Source organism: Limulus polyphemus, unplaced genomic scaffold (genome assembly GCF_000517525.1).
Source record: "Limulus polyphemus unplaced genomic scaffold, Limulus_polyphemus-2.1.2 Scaffold1828, whole genome shotgun sequence".
Taxonomy (NCBI): domain Eukaryota; kingdom Metazoa; phylum Arthropoda; class Merostomata; order Xiphosura; family Limulidae; genus Limulus; species Limulus polyphemus.
The window spans coordinates 2,952-20,708 of record NW_013667438.1 but is presented as its reverse complement, the minus strand read 5'-3'; the positions used below and the strand labels follow the sequence as shown (position 1 = coordinate 20,708).

At 36.2% G+C, this 17,757-nt stretch overlaps 1 protein-coding gene across 2 annotated transcripts in view; it reads right to left on the bottom strand.

Annotated features, from left to right (window-relative positions):
- LOC106465076 (TNF receptor-associated factor 4-like) overlaps positions 1-11,573 on the bottom strand; it is a 46,836-nt gene extending 35,263 nt beyond the window's left edge. The window contains exon 1 of one of the 2 annotated variants that reach the window (XM_022392887.1): positions 11,375-11,573. In XM_022392887.1, coding sequence (XP_022248595.1) covers positions 11,375-11,382 — 8 coding nt within the window. In that variant the 5' untranslated portion in view covers positions 11,383-11,573. Of the gene's footprint in view, positions 1-3,770; positions 4,735-11,374 lie in introns of those variants that run through there. The other variant, XM_022392884.1, reaches the window with a different exon arrangement.
- Between the last annotated feature and the right edge of the window lie 6,184 nt (positions 11,574-17,757).

Sequence of the window (17,757 nt, the reverse complement as noted above, 5' to 3'; positions counted from 1 at the left end):
AACGAACGTCTCACGTGCTCGTGCTCAACAATACTCAGTTCAATTACACACACACACACTGTTCCCGTCACTTTGTAACAGTTTTATATATACAAGACTAACACATATCTAGTAAACACTAGAGCATTCATGAAGGAACAGGATATTTCTAGAAGAACGTGGCGTGATACTAGTCAAGTGACCTCGCTGACGCAACAATATTATCTATATATATCTAATGTTAGCTGGTTTATGTGTAATGTGATAAAACCCTATCTGAGAATATATTATTGCTTGTTTTGTATAAAAAAACAAATGATTCATTTTCCAGTACTTTATAATCAGTAAGGAATACTATAAGATAAATAATACGAAAAGCTAAGTTATCTACCAAATACTTATATACTAATTAAAACATTTTTTTTTTACTAAAACCTGTTGGTCTACAGAAATAATAATAATATATCAACGAATTACGTTTCCTAATAGCAAATAGGACAGCAATCTTAAACCTCATCTGCTGTATTTTAACGTATAATTAGTGTGAAATTGTGTTTCTATTCATAAAACTAATGTTGTGTTCACGTTTAGTCTGGTACAATAACTTTTCTATTAAGAAATCTCACCAGTTCACACACATCTAGGATTTAGTATTCAAAGAAATTTTTTGTACAATACCGAATACCACCATAAGTGGCACAGCGGTATGTCTGCGGACTTACAACGCTAGAAACCGGGTTTCGATACCCGTGGTGGGCAGAGCACAGATAGCCATTGTGTAGCTTTGTGCATAATTAAAAAACAAACAAACAAAAACACCATAAGTTTTTTCAAAGTTTTAATTTGTTTTGTTTCAGATATTCTCGCAAAGCTACACAAGGGCTACCTGCACTAACCGACCCTAATTTCAAACTGATAGACTAGAGGGAAGGCAGATAGTAAAGAGAACCCACGACCAGACCTTGGGTTACATTAATCGAACATTGGGATTTGACCGTTACTTTAAAAACGCACAAAGCCACAGACAGCGAAGCAGGAGTTTTGGCGGCAATAGAACGCGAACCATAAAACCAGGATCCAAAGTCCTGCACATTAATCACCACGCCACGTCCGGCCCATATGTGAAGGTAAAAAGGCACTCGGGATGGGGGAGGGCACTGCCCCAGAGGTTTAACCCATTTTGTCTTCCGAGTTGATAATTTACTATGACGTTCACTTCAATTTGTGTTATTGTTATCGTATAAATGTGTCACAACGCTACCTGTTGATTGTGAGTTTTACAAAACGTACTTCAATACTTGGATAAACACGCTCATTTTGGTCCACTATCGGACAAATGGACTGTATACTAAAGAAGCCCATGCAGTAAAGGCCACAGACGGGTCAAACATGTCACGTAATGGCAGATACATGTATAATATTGCCATCAACTTAATGAAAACCAGTTTACCGTCCGTGAACCCATTATGGGTTCCACAAAAGCAACTTGGGTGATTGTCAATGACCAAAGGGTAAGGAACACACTTCACGAGTCCAGTTTACGGTCGAGAAGACTCGATTCAGCTCCACACTTGACTTATTCTGACTTTTGTTGAGATCACATGAATAAGCAGCAAATTCACTGTGAGTTTGGTTCATTCACATTTGGTTCATGTCTTTACCAATAGTTGATAGATTCGTATCGAGAAAACCAGAGGTAAACGATACATTCAGTGCACCTTAGCTGAATATAACATTCTGATAGTAGTTTATACATATATGTTGTGAGAAGACATCATTAGCAAGAGATATATAGATCTTATCGAACTTCCTAAAGGCAGATTTACTGTGCGACGATATATTAACTTAGTACTTGGCACAGTTGTATGACCTAAGGCGTATGTAGTCGGATCAGACTTTGTCCTGATGCAAGACATTGTCTGGTGTGAAATTAGCGATATTATCAAGGACTACTTTAATAACAAACTGAAGAGGTCATGAACTGGCCAGTAAGAAGTCCAAATTAAAATTCATTAGAGCATTTCTTGTACCTCTTTTAGACGGCGTTTAACGCTAATGCCAACACCAAGATCAACTCCAACAACTTTCCGATTATGACTTTTCTTGTTTGTATATATTAAAAAAGGAGTAATTTTTAAACACATCTTGGAAAAATGACCTGGTAATTGTGGTTATCATATCCTCAACCATCCTCAGATTACCTTAGGGACAAAAGAAAAAAATCAAGGCAATGAACACTTAACTTTCCTATTTTAAAAATTATTATTAAATAACTAAAGAAATATAACCATGCAGTTTGCAACGTCTTGTAGCCTAACTCAAACAGTTTTTATTGGCATTTTTTTTTCACTCCAGTGAAGAGTGTTACCCCGTAAAACTGAAACCATACAATAAAAAGCTTAATGCGATGGATTGGTGGGGGTAGGCCAATTTCGTGGCCTCCGCGTTCGCCAGACATCACTCCATTAGATTTCTTTCTTTGGAGGTATTTTAAGGCCATCATGTATCGTACATCTACGAAATATCACGGAGCTAAAGACCAGGATAACGGATTCTATCGCCAGTGTAAATGTGGGCACGTTGCAGCGATCATGGACTAAAACCAAATATCAGTTAGACGTGCTGAGAATGATACACTCGTAGAAATCTACTGACATGTCAACTGTTTGTTTGTTATGGATTTCGCGCAAAGCTACACGAGGGCTATCTGCGCTAGCCGTCCCTGATTTAGCAGTGTAAGACTAGAGGGAAGGCAGCTAGTCATCACCACCCACCGCCAATTCTTGTGGCGCTAGCCTTCTTTAATTTAGTAGTGTAAGACTAGAGGGAAGGCAGCTAGTCATCACCACCCACCGCCAATTCTTGGGCGCTAGCCGTCTTTAATTTAGCAGTGTAAGACTAGAGGGAAGGCAGCTAGTCATCACCACCCACCGCCAATTCTTGGGCGCTAGCCGTCTTTAATTTAGCAGTGTAAGACTAGAGGGGAGGCAGCTAGTCATTACCACCCACCGCCAATTCTTGTGGCGCTAGCCTTCTTTAATTTAGTAGTGTAAGACTAGAGGGAAGGCAGCTAGTCATCACCACCCACCGCCAACTCTTGTGCTACTCTTTTTACCAACGAATAGTGGGATGAACCGTCACATTATAACGCCCCCACGGCTGAAAGGGCGAGCATGTTTGGTGTGACGGGAATTCGAACCCGCGACCCTCAGATTGCGAGTCGAACGCCATAACCATCTGGCCATACCGGGCCCTGACATGTCAATAAAAACTGTTTGAGTTTTTCTACAAGATGTTGAAAACTGCATGGTTGTATTTCTTTAATTATATTAATTATTCAATTTTAAAATCAAAAGCCAATTTTGGGTCATCCTGTATTATAAAGCGGCTTGTCTTTATATCCATCCGACCTCTGATCACCGTGAAACTTTCAGAGGTTCTTGTATATGCCCCTGAAGGGTCAATATATCCATTACTGTATTAATTTCCCCATTTTTTACGAGTTTGAACTCCATTTAAACGTTTCCTCCTTGTTACTATCTCAGTGCTGACGAATAACGCACACCGTCCAGCCATCTCCGTGAAGACAGTAAAAACAAATGTAGCGCTAGGCGCGGGTACTTTTGCTAGTTATAATAAAAACACCTCTTAATAAAAACGTTGATCATCATAACAAAGGAAAAATAGTCTAACTTTTTACTGTAATAAAACATAAAAACAGGTTAATATCTGTGTGCAAGACAAATAGGTTGTTCTAGGCTACGAATGTATTAAATCTTATTTAAGCTCACCTGGACATGGCACCCTTTTGGTCCTCTTTGACCGTTCCTATACACCACATAATTATACGTTGTCCAATACACCAAAATCAACGATCTTAGTCGGCCTTGAGTCACTACGAGGCCTATTATTGCTACTACAATTTACCAAGCACCTACAAACCACAGCAGAAAGTCAAACAGTAAGAGTCACAAAAGAAACTGCTTATGTAATAAATATAGCGAAATCCACAAGTCAGCAAAATGCAGAACCAACAAGCGGCATCTTTTTTTTACCACGTCTTCACTTTGCTAAGTCAACGTATTTAGATACACTAAATTCGCATTAGCGTCCGGAAATTCATGGCTCTTTGAAATATATTTCTAATCCAATAACTAACTTTACTAGTATTTTCGTACTCTTTGAAGCATACGCTCCAATTATAGCGCTAAATCGTACGACTGATTCAAATACAACGAAACAAAACCTAGCTGTATATAAAACGGACACATCGCACACCTTGATAAATTTCCGCGCACTTCATCGCACAAGCCTTAGCCAAACTCGCAGTAATAATTACATTAGGTCTTTAATCCTTTACACTTTAATAACAACGAGAATGTTGGCATATCAACACTGCTAAAATATAAAAAGTTCCTACTAAACATCTCCTTTCAAATGTTGTCCCACTAGTGACAAAGGACGCCTAACTTCCTTCTGCTAATGTAAACAGTTCTCTTTCATTCTGTGAGAAAACCATACCCTTCCCAGATGTGTTCTTCTGCTGTACACTCCACTAAGCCAACTAATGTGCCTCGTCTAAAAGCCTGTATACTCGTCACACACACAAAAAATTGCTAGCCCAGGTTTCTTTCCATTGTTTTTTGTTGCACGTGATAAGAGCATCACTCCCACTCACGCTTTATGCGCAACTAACGTACGATCTAGATCAGAAAGTAGTAGGAACTACGAAAACTACCCATACAGCAGCCTCTGTCATTTTGGAAAACATATAACCTTCTTGGTATCATGAGAGTGACCTCGGTAACAGGATGTTATTTTGTCTAGATTAATGACGTAACTTGGTCTCTATGTTTCTGCATGTGCTGTTAATTTAATTGTTAAATTACGAAGTGTAATATATGTATGAGTCATACTCTATTAGAGTGGTTCTCAAACGTTTTAGACAGAGCTCCCCCCACCTTTCTTTTTGGCTCCGATAGTTGACGACGACGCCACCCCCACACACTAAATATTAAAAATTGTAGTGGACCACAGGTTCAAACAGGCATTCATGTAAGTATGCAATAACGTAACTTTTATGTGAAATACAAGTTACTTGTTTGTAAGATGTATATTGTATTTTTTCATTTTTTGTCACGTACCTTCTCACCTTCCACTCCTCATCCCCCACAAGAATACATTCCGTGCCACTCATGGTTCCTTCGGTAATGCTCTCCCCTGGTGGTTCGGCTTGTAAGTTCGAGCGCTAACAACGCTAATTTTATGGGTTTAGATCCCTGCAATGAGAACAGCATAGATAGGCCTTTGTGTAGCTTTGCGTTTATCAACAAAGAAACTTCTATTGCTGTTAAATACAGGACAAGTTTTCTACGCTGCGCTTTGGATGTTTTTTTTATACGCACAGTTAAATATCGAACAACTGATCCTACGTAGCCTTGTTAATAACGAATACATGCGTATTATTATAAACATATTTTGTACCGGTTAAAATCGTGTCTTTCACTTGGAAGAAATAATTTAATAGAAGCTGAGGTGAACATAATGCGATTTTACATGTAGAAATAGTGATTAAAGTTTGTTTGTTTTTCAACTGTAGCCCATGCATCTCAACATGTACGGCAAGTTGACTTTTTTGCGAGATAACTGTCACAATCAGCGGGGGTATTAAATAGTTCTTGAAAATATCATTGACTATACCATCCCTTCTTATCAATTCTGGCCCGGCATGGCCAGGTGGTTAGGGCGCTCAACTCCCAATCTGAGGGTCGCGGGTTCGAATCCCCGTCCCACCAAACATGCTGAGGGGCGTTATAATGTTACGATCAATCCCACTATTCGTTGGTAAAAGAGTAGCCCAAGAGTTGGCGGTGGGTGGTGATGACTAGCTGCCTTCCTTCTAGTCTTACTCTGCTAAATCAGGGACGGCTAGCGCAGATAGCCCTCGTGTAGCTTTGCGCGAAATTCAAAACAAACAAACTTATCAATTCTCGAGAAACGTAGGTTCCGAGAGTTTTACAAAAACGAAGTTTTATTTTTGATTTACAAATCGTAGACAGAAAAGACAATATTAACAGCAGCAAGTAATTTCATACTATGAAAATGAACGACTAGAGTACATTGTTTTTATCATACACACATTTTTATGTGGGTAGGTATCTTGTGAAATATAAATTAACTTGCAAAAATTCAATTTTATAAAAGCCATACGTTCTCGTGTAGTGTAAAAGTTTAATATCACACAGGACACGCTTCTCGTGTTCTCACTAACATTCGGCCTTACATACCCGGCGTTAAGGTGGGCAACATAGGCGGCTGTCTATGGCGCCAAATACTCGGGGGTTCCAGAATGACTAGGGGCGCTGCCTTAATATCTTACCTATAACGCCAGTTAAAATAAAGATATCGCATACCTTGTCAGTCTATTCTGAATATCAAAATGGTCTTCAAACATGCAATTAGACGCAACCACCTATATCTTTACTAGAAAGCGTGTGTTGTATTATGTATGTATGTATGTATGTGTGAAAAAAACGTAAATAAAACAAACTAGTTAGCGGTTTCCACGCTTGAAACTGCAAGGTAGTACTTTACAGATGGTAATATAATTAATCTCAATGTGTAGCAATGCCGTTCCTGGATGGTAATATAGCATAGGCCTGCGAATTTAAACTTCATGAAAGTTGTGGTTTTAATAACGGATTTTCCGTAATTCGAAAATAATATTTTTTTCTATCTTCGGGTAGAAAAAAAACAAAAACTCTTACTTAGATCAAATTATTCTTTCATTTACCACAACGAGCATTTTTTTTTATTATTGTGTTTGTTAACTAAAATACAAACAAACTGAAGAAAAGGGAAGAACATTGATGTCAAACGAATATGAAACCTCATTAATCCTGAGTGTGTGTGTGTGTGTGTGTGTGTGTGTGTGAAATCTACGTCTTTTAGTCTCAAAACTACGTGTTGTGGTCTTTCTTTTATGTATTGCATTATGACGTGTTGTGAAGAATCTCTACGTGATGGAGAATAACGGATATCATTTTCGGATTCAGCGTATGGGAATTACGATAGAGCATGTAAAAATTTCAAGACAATAAAACCACCTCAGTCCGGTGTAATTAATCTGCCTGTTTAGCAATGCTGTATTTGGATGGTAATGTAATCATTCTAACTGTGTAGCAGAGCTGTACCTGGATGGTAATATAATCTCACTGTGTAGCAGAGCTGTACCTGGATGGTAATATAATTAATCTCAATGTGTAGCATCGCTGTACATGGACGGTAATATAATTAATCTCACTGTGTAGCAGTGCTGTACATGGATGGTAATATAATTAATCTCAATGTGTAGCATCGCTGTACATGGATGGTAATATAATTAATCTCACTGTGTAGCAGTGCTGTACATGGATGGTAATATAATTAATCTCACTGTGTATCAGTGCTGTACCTGGATGGTAATATAATAATCTCACTGTGTAGCAGTGCTGTACCTGGATGGTAATATAATTAATCTCACTTTGTAGCAGTGCTGTACCTGGATTGTAATATAATCTCACTGTGTAGCAGTGCTGTACTTAAATGGTAATATAATTAATCTCACTGTGTAGCAGTGCTGTACCTGGATTGTAATATAATCTCAGTGTGTAGCAGTGCTGTATCTGGATGGTAATATAATCTCAGTGTGTAGCAGTGCTGTACTTAAATGGTAATATAATTAATCTCACTGTGTAGCAGTGCTGTACCTGGATTGTAATATAATCTCACTGTGTAGCAGTGCTGTACCTGGATTGTAATATAATTAATCTCAGTGTGTAGCAGTGCTGTACCTGGATGGTAATATAATCTCACTGTATTGCAGTGTCGTAAATTAACGGTTATTAAAACCATAAGATTATTTTTTTATATTTTGTCGTCGAACACTAATTTGACGCGATTTCTACACACTGAGTTGTACATATTTCTGATTCACTTCATTACTTTATAATATTTTATTGGGGGGGGGGGGGGGTGTTATATAATAATTAGCATGTACGTTCCAACCGAAGCAAAAACACAAATCATTTACGAAACATTTACGGAAAAATACGAGGGTCAAAGATATAACTGAAACTATGCCAAAAATATAAAAAGCGTCAGTTTAAATTATTTGCATAATTTATTTTCAAAGTAAGTCTTATTATTGTTATTTTTAATGTGAAATAGCTATCACAACAACTGATACCGCTTCCTGTATGAATGTTCTTATTAATGTGATGGTTCGTTCTTATCTAAATTCAAATCGTTTTGACAAGCATCAAAGTTAACAAAAAGCCCACTCAAGATTGAGAATTAAATATATACCTAATAGTTCTAAACGCACACGTTACAGTAGAAAAAAAACATTCAAGGTGGACTAAAAGCTAAATATTGTTAAGGACAATTACAACCTGCGTGAACATTAAAGAGAAGTCAAATCTATCTTTCTTACGTGAAACAAATTAATTCGTAGAGGTCTCCACGTCCAATTAAAAACACAGGTGTACACGATCAAGGTGACTTTCTTTCGGTGGTAAAAAGCGATACTTCTATGTATACACCTGAGATTACTATTATGTACACTGAATACGTTGGATGTAATTGTCAGCGTGGCCTTGAAGGTTGGTTTCATAAACAGCATAAAGAAAGCATTAATACACAAAAGCAGATAATGAGTTTTGTGTCGATGAAAAGAATGATTAAAAAAAGCTATGAGTAATATACGCACTCAGAGATAACTATTCACAGAACACTAACAGTGTGCATTCTAAAATAGATTATTTTGAAGTTTATAGAAGTGTGTTATGTTTAATCTTAGTACAAAGTACTTTAACATTTTATTTAAAAAATATTACATTTTTTTCATGCCATTGTCAGTTTGACTAGCTCTATGAACAATTTGATCTTATATCATGTATTTGCTTAGACAAAACGTTTGTTTTTGTTTTAAGCGTAAAGTTACAAAATGAGGTATTCAAACGCTGCGCTCATTGCAGGTATCTAACCCTGAACTTTAGTATTATAAGCCCCTCCAGCTCACCGCTAATCATGTAACACATAACACACCGTATTAACTCTCTATCTGACGTCTTCAGTAACAGTAAATTGGACTGAGATGAGAAGTGTAACTGTGATGTCACATCATACTTCAAACTCATAAACAATCATCTAAGGAAACGAACAGTCAACAATCGAACAGAAAGATTTAATTTATCCGGAAATTCTACATGAATACCAACCGTTAACTTTCACAATTACGTTGAGAATAGCGTTTCCAGTCCTACAGAAATTTATGGCTTTTATAATAAAACGGTAGTTTTGTAGTCAAAATATTATAGAAAAGGGAAAGAAAAACAAAACCTCATAATTTACTTATTATGCATGCTTATTGCTTTTTTTCCAGAATCAAAAATGACAAATGTTTTTCTTTACCTTAAACATTATGCACCTCTAGAACAAGTCTACAAAATTTCAATCACCAGCTTTGAATATTTTTGATTCTAGGGCCATGTGAAGTTTTCCACAATACTTTAAAACCCCAACTGTTGTCTACAATAAAATAATATGACGCAAGTATTTTTTATTTGTAGTATAAAGGTGAAGAGGTAAGTTCAGCGTGCATACTTTTGCAAAATTTGACTGTCAAGCATGTAAAACCTGCTTTAAAATGACTTTCAAAATAACTTGTATCTCGCTATTATTCGTTGCGGAGCACGCCAAGTGCAGTAGCGAACGCTAAACGTGAGCGCTTGCAACGCGAGCGCCTAGCGACCACGGCCAACAGATCTTTACTTTATCTCTCCTAAATTTTATGATCTATAGTAATCCTAGGGCCAGCGGCATAAATTAATAGATTTAATTTGCGTCAACGTAGCATAGGCAGTTACCTGCTTCTTTTTTAGTTGTAAATAAATATTTATTCTGGAAAGCATGTTGTAACAGCAGTTGTATGCTACACGATAAGCTATCAGTGCTGTGCCCACTACGGATATCGAAAGCCGATTTTTAACTTTCTAAATCTTCAGTCTTACTACTGAGCCACTGAGGATGGTGCATCAACAGTGAATGAAAAAAGAACATCATTTAATGAAAAAAAAATGCTTACTTCCACTTCATCCGGTCACTCTCGTTCCCAAAGTTTCAACAAATAAATAGAGAAACGAAGTTAGCAAGTACGGAGCATTTCTGTGAGATATAGTTTATTTCTGAAGTTTTGCCTATCAGTGGAAGTTTGTTATACTAACCGCACGCTGTTCATTACGCGAAACTGAACCCCTAATTTTTTCACTGCAGTACTTAAACCGTTACAATAAAAGTTTTTAAAGTAATTCACTGGCCTGGTATGACCTGGTGGTTAAGGTGCTAAACTCGCAATCTGAAAGTCGCGGGTTCAAATCCCCGTCACCGAACATGCTCGCCCTTTCAACTGTGATGACGTTATAATGCGACGGTCAATTGCACTATTCGTTGGTAAAACAGTAGCCCAAAAGTTGGCTAGTTGCCTTCCCTCTATTCTATCACTGCTAAATTAGGGTCGGTTGGCGCAGATAGCACTCGTGTAGTTTTGCGCGAAATTCCAAACAAACCAAACCTAAAATCATTCGCTATGCACCTAGCAAGGGTAGAATGCTATTAGGAATATGAAGCGGAGTATTAAATCAAAAGCAGTTTCAAATATAAACAAGTTTAAGTAGATTAAAGACATATTTAAAGTGAGGTGAATGTTGTTGTTTTTTAGTCGCTTATTTCCTTTCTTCTTTAAAACTCTTTTCCTAATGTAGTGAAATTTCAATCACACAAGATGGATCTATTGTCATTACTTTCACTAGATGTCAATAAATCCTTGTCGCAAACAGAAAATTCTACAACGTGCTTACTTTCCATGCGTATAGTGAAGAGTTTAATACGTTCCAGAAATAATTGCAACGTCTGTATTTGAACAATATACTAATAGTTAAAAACAACTAATGACAATGTTCTAATATCAATGGAAAATTTAGAGCTATAGCATATAAAAATTTATTCAAGTTAAGAAAAGTACATAATATTTATGCTAAGGGGCATATCAAAATACTCTTTTTAGAAATTTTTAAATTTCGATTATGCGAAATTTAACTTGCTTACATTTGTCAGAGATGGAGCCACCGGTCGAAATAAAGTGCCGAATTTCTGCATCATCACTATAGCATGAAGGCATACATAGCAATATGATACATGAACAGAATTGAAAAATTAAAAAACAAACAAAAACATACGTTGTGCTTTGGTGGTGGTTCATGAAATAAAGACAGGCAGTTTGCGCTTCTGGAAAGATTAAACTGGTTTAAATTAATAAATGCTTTTTAACAACAGACTAATGAAATTTGTTACATACCTTGTCATATTTCAAGCGTTCAATACTCGGGTTCGTTTCGCTATAATCTTTTGTCTGCTAATGAGCCAAGTCTATCTCACGTTACGAGTTATGCTAAAAAGCCAACTGTCTGGGCGTGAAGGAATGTTTGTGGGTTAACAAAGTACCGAGACAGTGTCTCGCCCTGTGCTTCTTCCGCTTTCAGTTCGACAGGGCTTTGTTCTGCTAACGAACATAGAAACAACAGGTAAAATTTTCACCCACAGATCGTTGTGAGGTACTGAAAACTATGACGTTATTACTTTATTCTCTGTATGATAACGTTTTCTTCGTGGCTAATTTAGAGCGACTCCGAGAATGTATTGTTCTGGGATTGAATGTGTGGGAGAGGATCCAGCTTGTGTGAGCGCGCGCCATATTTTAATACAGCTGTAGACATTAATTAAGCTCTGTTGTCAAATAAACGTCAACGGTCCGATGAGCTTCATTACTGTGCCTCTTTATTTTTGTGAGAGTTCTGCCCCGAGTCCTTAAACTCTATATGTATTTTGTGAGAGTTCTGCCCCGAGTCGTTAAACTCTATATGTATTTTGTGAGAGTTCTGCCCCGAGTCGTTAAACTCTACATGTATTTTGTGAGAGTTCTGCCCCGAGTCCTTAAACTCTATATGTATTTTGTGAGGTTCTGCCCCGAGTCCTTAAACTCTGTGTATTTTGTGAGTGTTCTGGTCCTATTCCCTAAACTTTATGCATTTTGTTATATAAATAAACTGCGATAGCAAATTTGGTACCTTTTGTATGTATATGTATATCTATAACAACAGACCAGATTCATGAAAGACATTGTTTTTAAATGTTTGATTGATACGGCATACCACTGGAAATTCTGATTTTTAAGTTTCAAATATTTGAAATTTTAAAGTTGAAACGATCATGAGTCAAACATTTTCGCTGATTTATATACATTTGACTACAGTGAAAAAAATTCGTATTCAGAAAAATTTATTATCATTTACTTTCATAGTTATTAATCCAAAACTAGTTTTATATGAGAGTCTTAAAACAGTAGCTTCGGCTAGATACTTATCCCTCTTATAGGAATAGGTTAATTTGTGTAAGACAAATCTACTGAAGCTATCTGTCGCTGTCCCTAATTTTGAAGGGAACGCCGATAGCATATTTGCCATCTAATAGTGGAATTGACAATCTCATTATAACGCCCACAAGGCTGCTGAAAGAGCGAGCATGTAAGGCGTCGGGTTTCAATCCCGCTACTAGCAAATAGATTGCGAGCAAAGCGCCCTCACCACATACCTCTAAGTTAGAATTTCAAACCAGATCTATAATTCAGATCTAGCTTTTGTTTGTCACAAGTTACTGTCCAGGAGGCCTTTTGTTCAAAATCAAAACCCATGAAACTACCTGTCTATCGGAAATTTTGTAAACGAAATTCAACGAAGTATTTCAAACCCTGAGACAAGCGAACTTGATAATTTTAGACACTTCTGTTTTAAAATACATAACGAACGAACTTAAAGAAACAATAAATTCTGTCAAACCCAATAGTCATCTAATCCATTCCACCGGATAAGTTTCTTGCTTCGCCAGTTCATGTGTCCAACACCGCTACACTGAAAACCAGTTTTATTCAAAAACTATACATTAAGTGATAATTTATTTCTATTTCGTTACTGTTGCAACAACAGTGTGGATTATTTCAATGCACAACACCAAATTTCATAATTTGCATACGCTCTGGTAAAACAAGTATACCAGTTTTCATTTACAGACATTAAGCTGTTCTCGTTACAGAACAGCCCATTTGTATGTTATGCATGGTTAGAAGCTTGTTGCATAAACATGTTTTGGAAAATTACAATTAAAACACGAAACACTCTTTAGAAAATTTAAATACACAAAAATGCATGTGTTTTTTTCCACTGAAAATGTATAATATTTCTAACAATATAGTTTTTTTTTTCACGTTTACTCAATTTTTTTTCAAATTTGATACAGCCATTTCACTCTTTTGTATTATCTGCTGGTAATAATTGCTATGGCTAAACTTCTTTTGGGATTCTAACCTATGTACCAAATACTAAAGTGAAAACATTATTAAACTGGGAAAAAGTTAAAGTTGATATCCTTATAACACACGAACAACACAAAATTAAACTGTGCTTGAGATATAAAAATCTTATATTGCTTGGTTTCTGTAGGAGACTCACCTAAATCTCTTCGTTGAGCGTGTTAACTGGAATAGGAACAGTTTCCAAGAAAACGTATACATCAAAATCTTCACCTACCAACAGCTGTAATTTCCAGTGATCTACAAGTGAAATTTCACTTTACCAGTCCGTCATCACAAACCTACAAAACCAACTTATGGAATATTAAAAGTTTTAACACGAGAATGAAAGGTGACAGTTGGTGGTTTGTCGTTAGGTGGCTCTGTTTCTAGTGTTGTGTACGGTTTGAAGCAAGTGTTCCACCTGGAGAGGTCTAAATAGTTCCTAAAGCCCCCCTACTCTTTGCCAAGCGTAAATAAAATTATATGAATGAAAATAACAGTGAAAAATCCCTTTTGAAGGACCCAGCTGTCGACTACTCATTCGAGGATCACGGGATACACGGTCACCATGGTCCCTCACAAGCCGGGCGGAAACAACTCATGCTACGGTGAGACGTTTCCCCGCACGTGGCTCTATTCTATTTCAACGTTTATATATAATTGCAGGGATTCTGTTGTCACGGTTCTTTTAACAGGTTAAGACACTTAGACACAGTTGAATGTTGTTTGTCAGTGAACAGAAGTAACAAACAAATGACTGTTCACCAACCAAAAAAATAAAAAAATTCATTAAGTTCATGTTTCATTGTACGCCTCATACGAAAAGCAAACTGCACAGCTGAGCTAAAAGGTTAATGGAATACTACAGAGCTAACACGACTTGCAACTTGGGTTAACCACTTTAAGCAAAGCACCAGTTCTACTAACGACAGAGACTGGTCTACGATACTTTCCAGTAAGCACTTTGTGTGTTGAATATTCAATACTGGGTACTAATGGATATATGTTATAAGTAGAAACTATTCAATACTGGGTACTAATGGATATCTGTTATAAGTATAAACTATTCAATACTTGGTACTAATGGATATCTGTTATAAGTAGAAACTATTCAATACTGGGTACTAATGGATATCTGTTACAAGTATAAACTATTCAATACTGGGTACTAATGGATATCTGTTACAAGTATAAACTATTCAATACTTGGTACTAATGGATATCTGTTACAAGTATAAACTATTCAATACTTGGTACTAGTGGATATCTGTTACAAGTATAAACTATTCAATACTTGGTACTAGTGGATATCTGTTACAAGTATAAACTATTCAATACTTGGTACTAGTGGATATCTGTTAAAGTATAAACTATTCAATACTTGGTACTAGTGGATATCTGTTATAAGTATAAACTATTCAATACTTGGTACTAGTGGATATCTGTTATAAGTATAAACTATTCAATACTTGGTACTAGTGGATATCTGTTATAAGTATAAACTATTCAATACTTGGTACTAATGGATATCTGTTATAAGTATAAACTATTCAATACTTGGTACTAATGGATATCTGTTATAAGTATAAACTATTCAATACTTGGTACTAATGGATATCTGTTATAAGTATAAACTATTCAATACTTGGTACTAATGGATATCTGTTATAAGTATAAACTATTCAATACTTGGTACTAATGGATATCTGTTATAAGTATAAACTATTCAATACTTGGTACTAATGGATATCTGTTACAAGTATAAACTATTCAATACTTGGTACTAATGGATATCTGTTACAAGTATAAACTATTCAATACTTGGTACTAATGGATATCTGTTATAAGTATAAACTATTCAATACTGGGTACTAATGGATATCTGTTACAAGTATAAACTATTCAATACTGGGTACTAGTGGATATCTGTTATAAGTATAAACTATTCAATACTTGGTACTAATGGATATCTGTTATAAGTATAAACTATTCAATACTTGGTACTAATGGATATCTGTTACAAGTATAAACTATTCAATACTTGGTACTAATGGATATCCGTTATAAGTATAAACTATTCAATACTGGGTACTAGTGGATACCTGTTACAAGTATAAACTATTCAATACTTGGTACTAATGGATATCTGTTATAAGTACAAACTTGGAGGTATAATAATGACTCCAATAAAAAAATATATATTCAGACTGTTCAAAAACTTAATGATATCAGTTGACATCTCCTCTGAGAAACGGAGCATCGAGAAATTATTGTAATGTAGGTAATAATACGACGACTGTTTAGTGAGTATATCTCCTATAAATGAATAGCATATTCATACTTCTGATTTTTAGCCGCGGCATAGCGGCTCATAGAACGGCTCTGAGTTTTTGTTTTGTTTTTAGCTAGATCCGTCATCCCATGACCTATTTGAGATCTAATTACAGTTTTGGACTCAGAAGGTCAAACCCTTTCGATTTATTTGACCATGTCAAGGTCTCATAGATTAATTTACTATAATCCTGCCTAAAAGAATTTCAATTTGAGGGTAGGCTGGCAGAGATTCTGATGGGTAATAAAATCGAATCGAGTATACGCGCGCCCAACGCTTGGTACTTCTGGCGAACAAAAATATAGCTAATAAAAAGGGGAAAAATGTCTCATAGATTAATTTACTATAATCCTGTATAAAATAATTTCAATTTGAGGGTAAGCTGGCAGAGATCCTGATGAGTAATAAAATCAAATCGAGTATACGCGCGCCCCACGCTTGGTATTGTTGGTACACAAAAATATAGCTAATAAAAATAGAAACAAAGGTCTCATATATTAATGGACCTGCATGACCAGGTGGTTAGGACGCTCGACTCGCAATATGAGGGTCGGAAGTTCGAATCCCCATCCTACCAAACATACTCGCCCTTTATAATATACTCGTTATAATATGCTGGTTAATTCCACTATTCGTTGACAGTGTTTCACTGTTAAATTAGGGAAATTCAAACCACACATAAATTAATTTGTTCTAACCTTGTCTAAAAGATTTTCAAGTGCCGCAGCTATTGAGGTTTTCCTCTTGTTTAAAACAGATATGACACTAAATCCTACCCCACTGGGCAACACTGTGTGCCAAATTGGGCATCGGATATTTCACAGATTAAGGATTCTTTTGGGGAAAAAAGTAAGCTGGGTAACTTATCTTTAGAGAAAAATAAAGTTCAAATAACCACGTAATTTAAGGAATAGAAAGTATATAAAACATATATATTGAGAACGATGATTTCTAGATCTTGGGCGACACCTTAACACTGAGTAGGAAAGAAAATTACAAATTTCACAACAAATGCAGCCCTATGGTTAACATGCCAGACTGCGGAGCTAAGGTTCCTTAGGCTGTGTTTCGCTACCACACACACACACACACACAAAAGGAAAGAAAAGAAATTCGAGATCTATACTTCGAGGCCTTGGGTGCGTTATAATCGTGACGGTCAAATCCTATCTGGTCTGACAAATGTATCCCAAGATTTGGCGATAGGAGGTGTTGATTATCTGCCTACCCCCTAGTTTAACATTAGTGCAAATAGCCCTCGTATAGTTTTGTGTTTAAATGAATGCAGCTTTTGAAACAGTACATGTAATGCATTAAAGGGTTGAGGTCAACATTATGTGAACGTTTTAGTGTGGAGGTTTTCTTTTTGCAGTGTTCTCTTTTTTGTGTGTGTGATCTTTTTCTAGATGATGCCTGGTCTGTTGAACACGATAAACGATAATCATACTGGTAACTTATTCCCAGCAACTGAATTTGTTTGATTTGTTCAGTTGAGGATTGTTTATTAATGGTTTGAGATTGATTGCACTATATCTACAAGTTTGGTCTGTGATTAGTCGAGGGCTGTAGCTTATCGGTTTGACATTGATTGCACTGTATCTGTTGGACTCTACAAGTTTGGTCTGTGATTTATACAGCGATCTGCCACACTGGTTTGAGGATGATTGATTATATAATATGTTGAATATTACAAGTGTGGATAGTTTCTTGTCTAAATTAAAAGGGCTCCCCAAAGAAGAAAATTGCCTATTTGTTGGTGGCATTTTTAGTGAAGATCATCAAACTTGAATTTCACTATCTAAGCTGAAGATCCTGTTACATTAGTTCTTTAAATAGTACATCTCAATTAGGGATTAAAAACTACATTAATAATTACATTATTTATATTTACCATCTAAGTCAGTGGTTCCTAACCTTTTTTGCTCCATGCCCACTTCGACACCTCAAAAAATATGATGCCCCTCTTAATATAAAAACAAATTTGGTGTTGAAAAGGTATAAT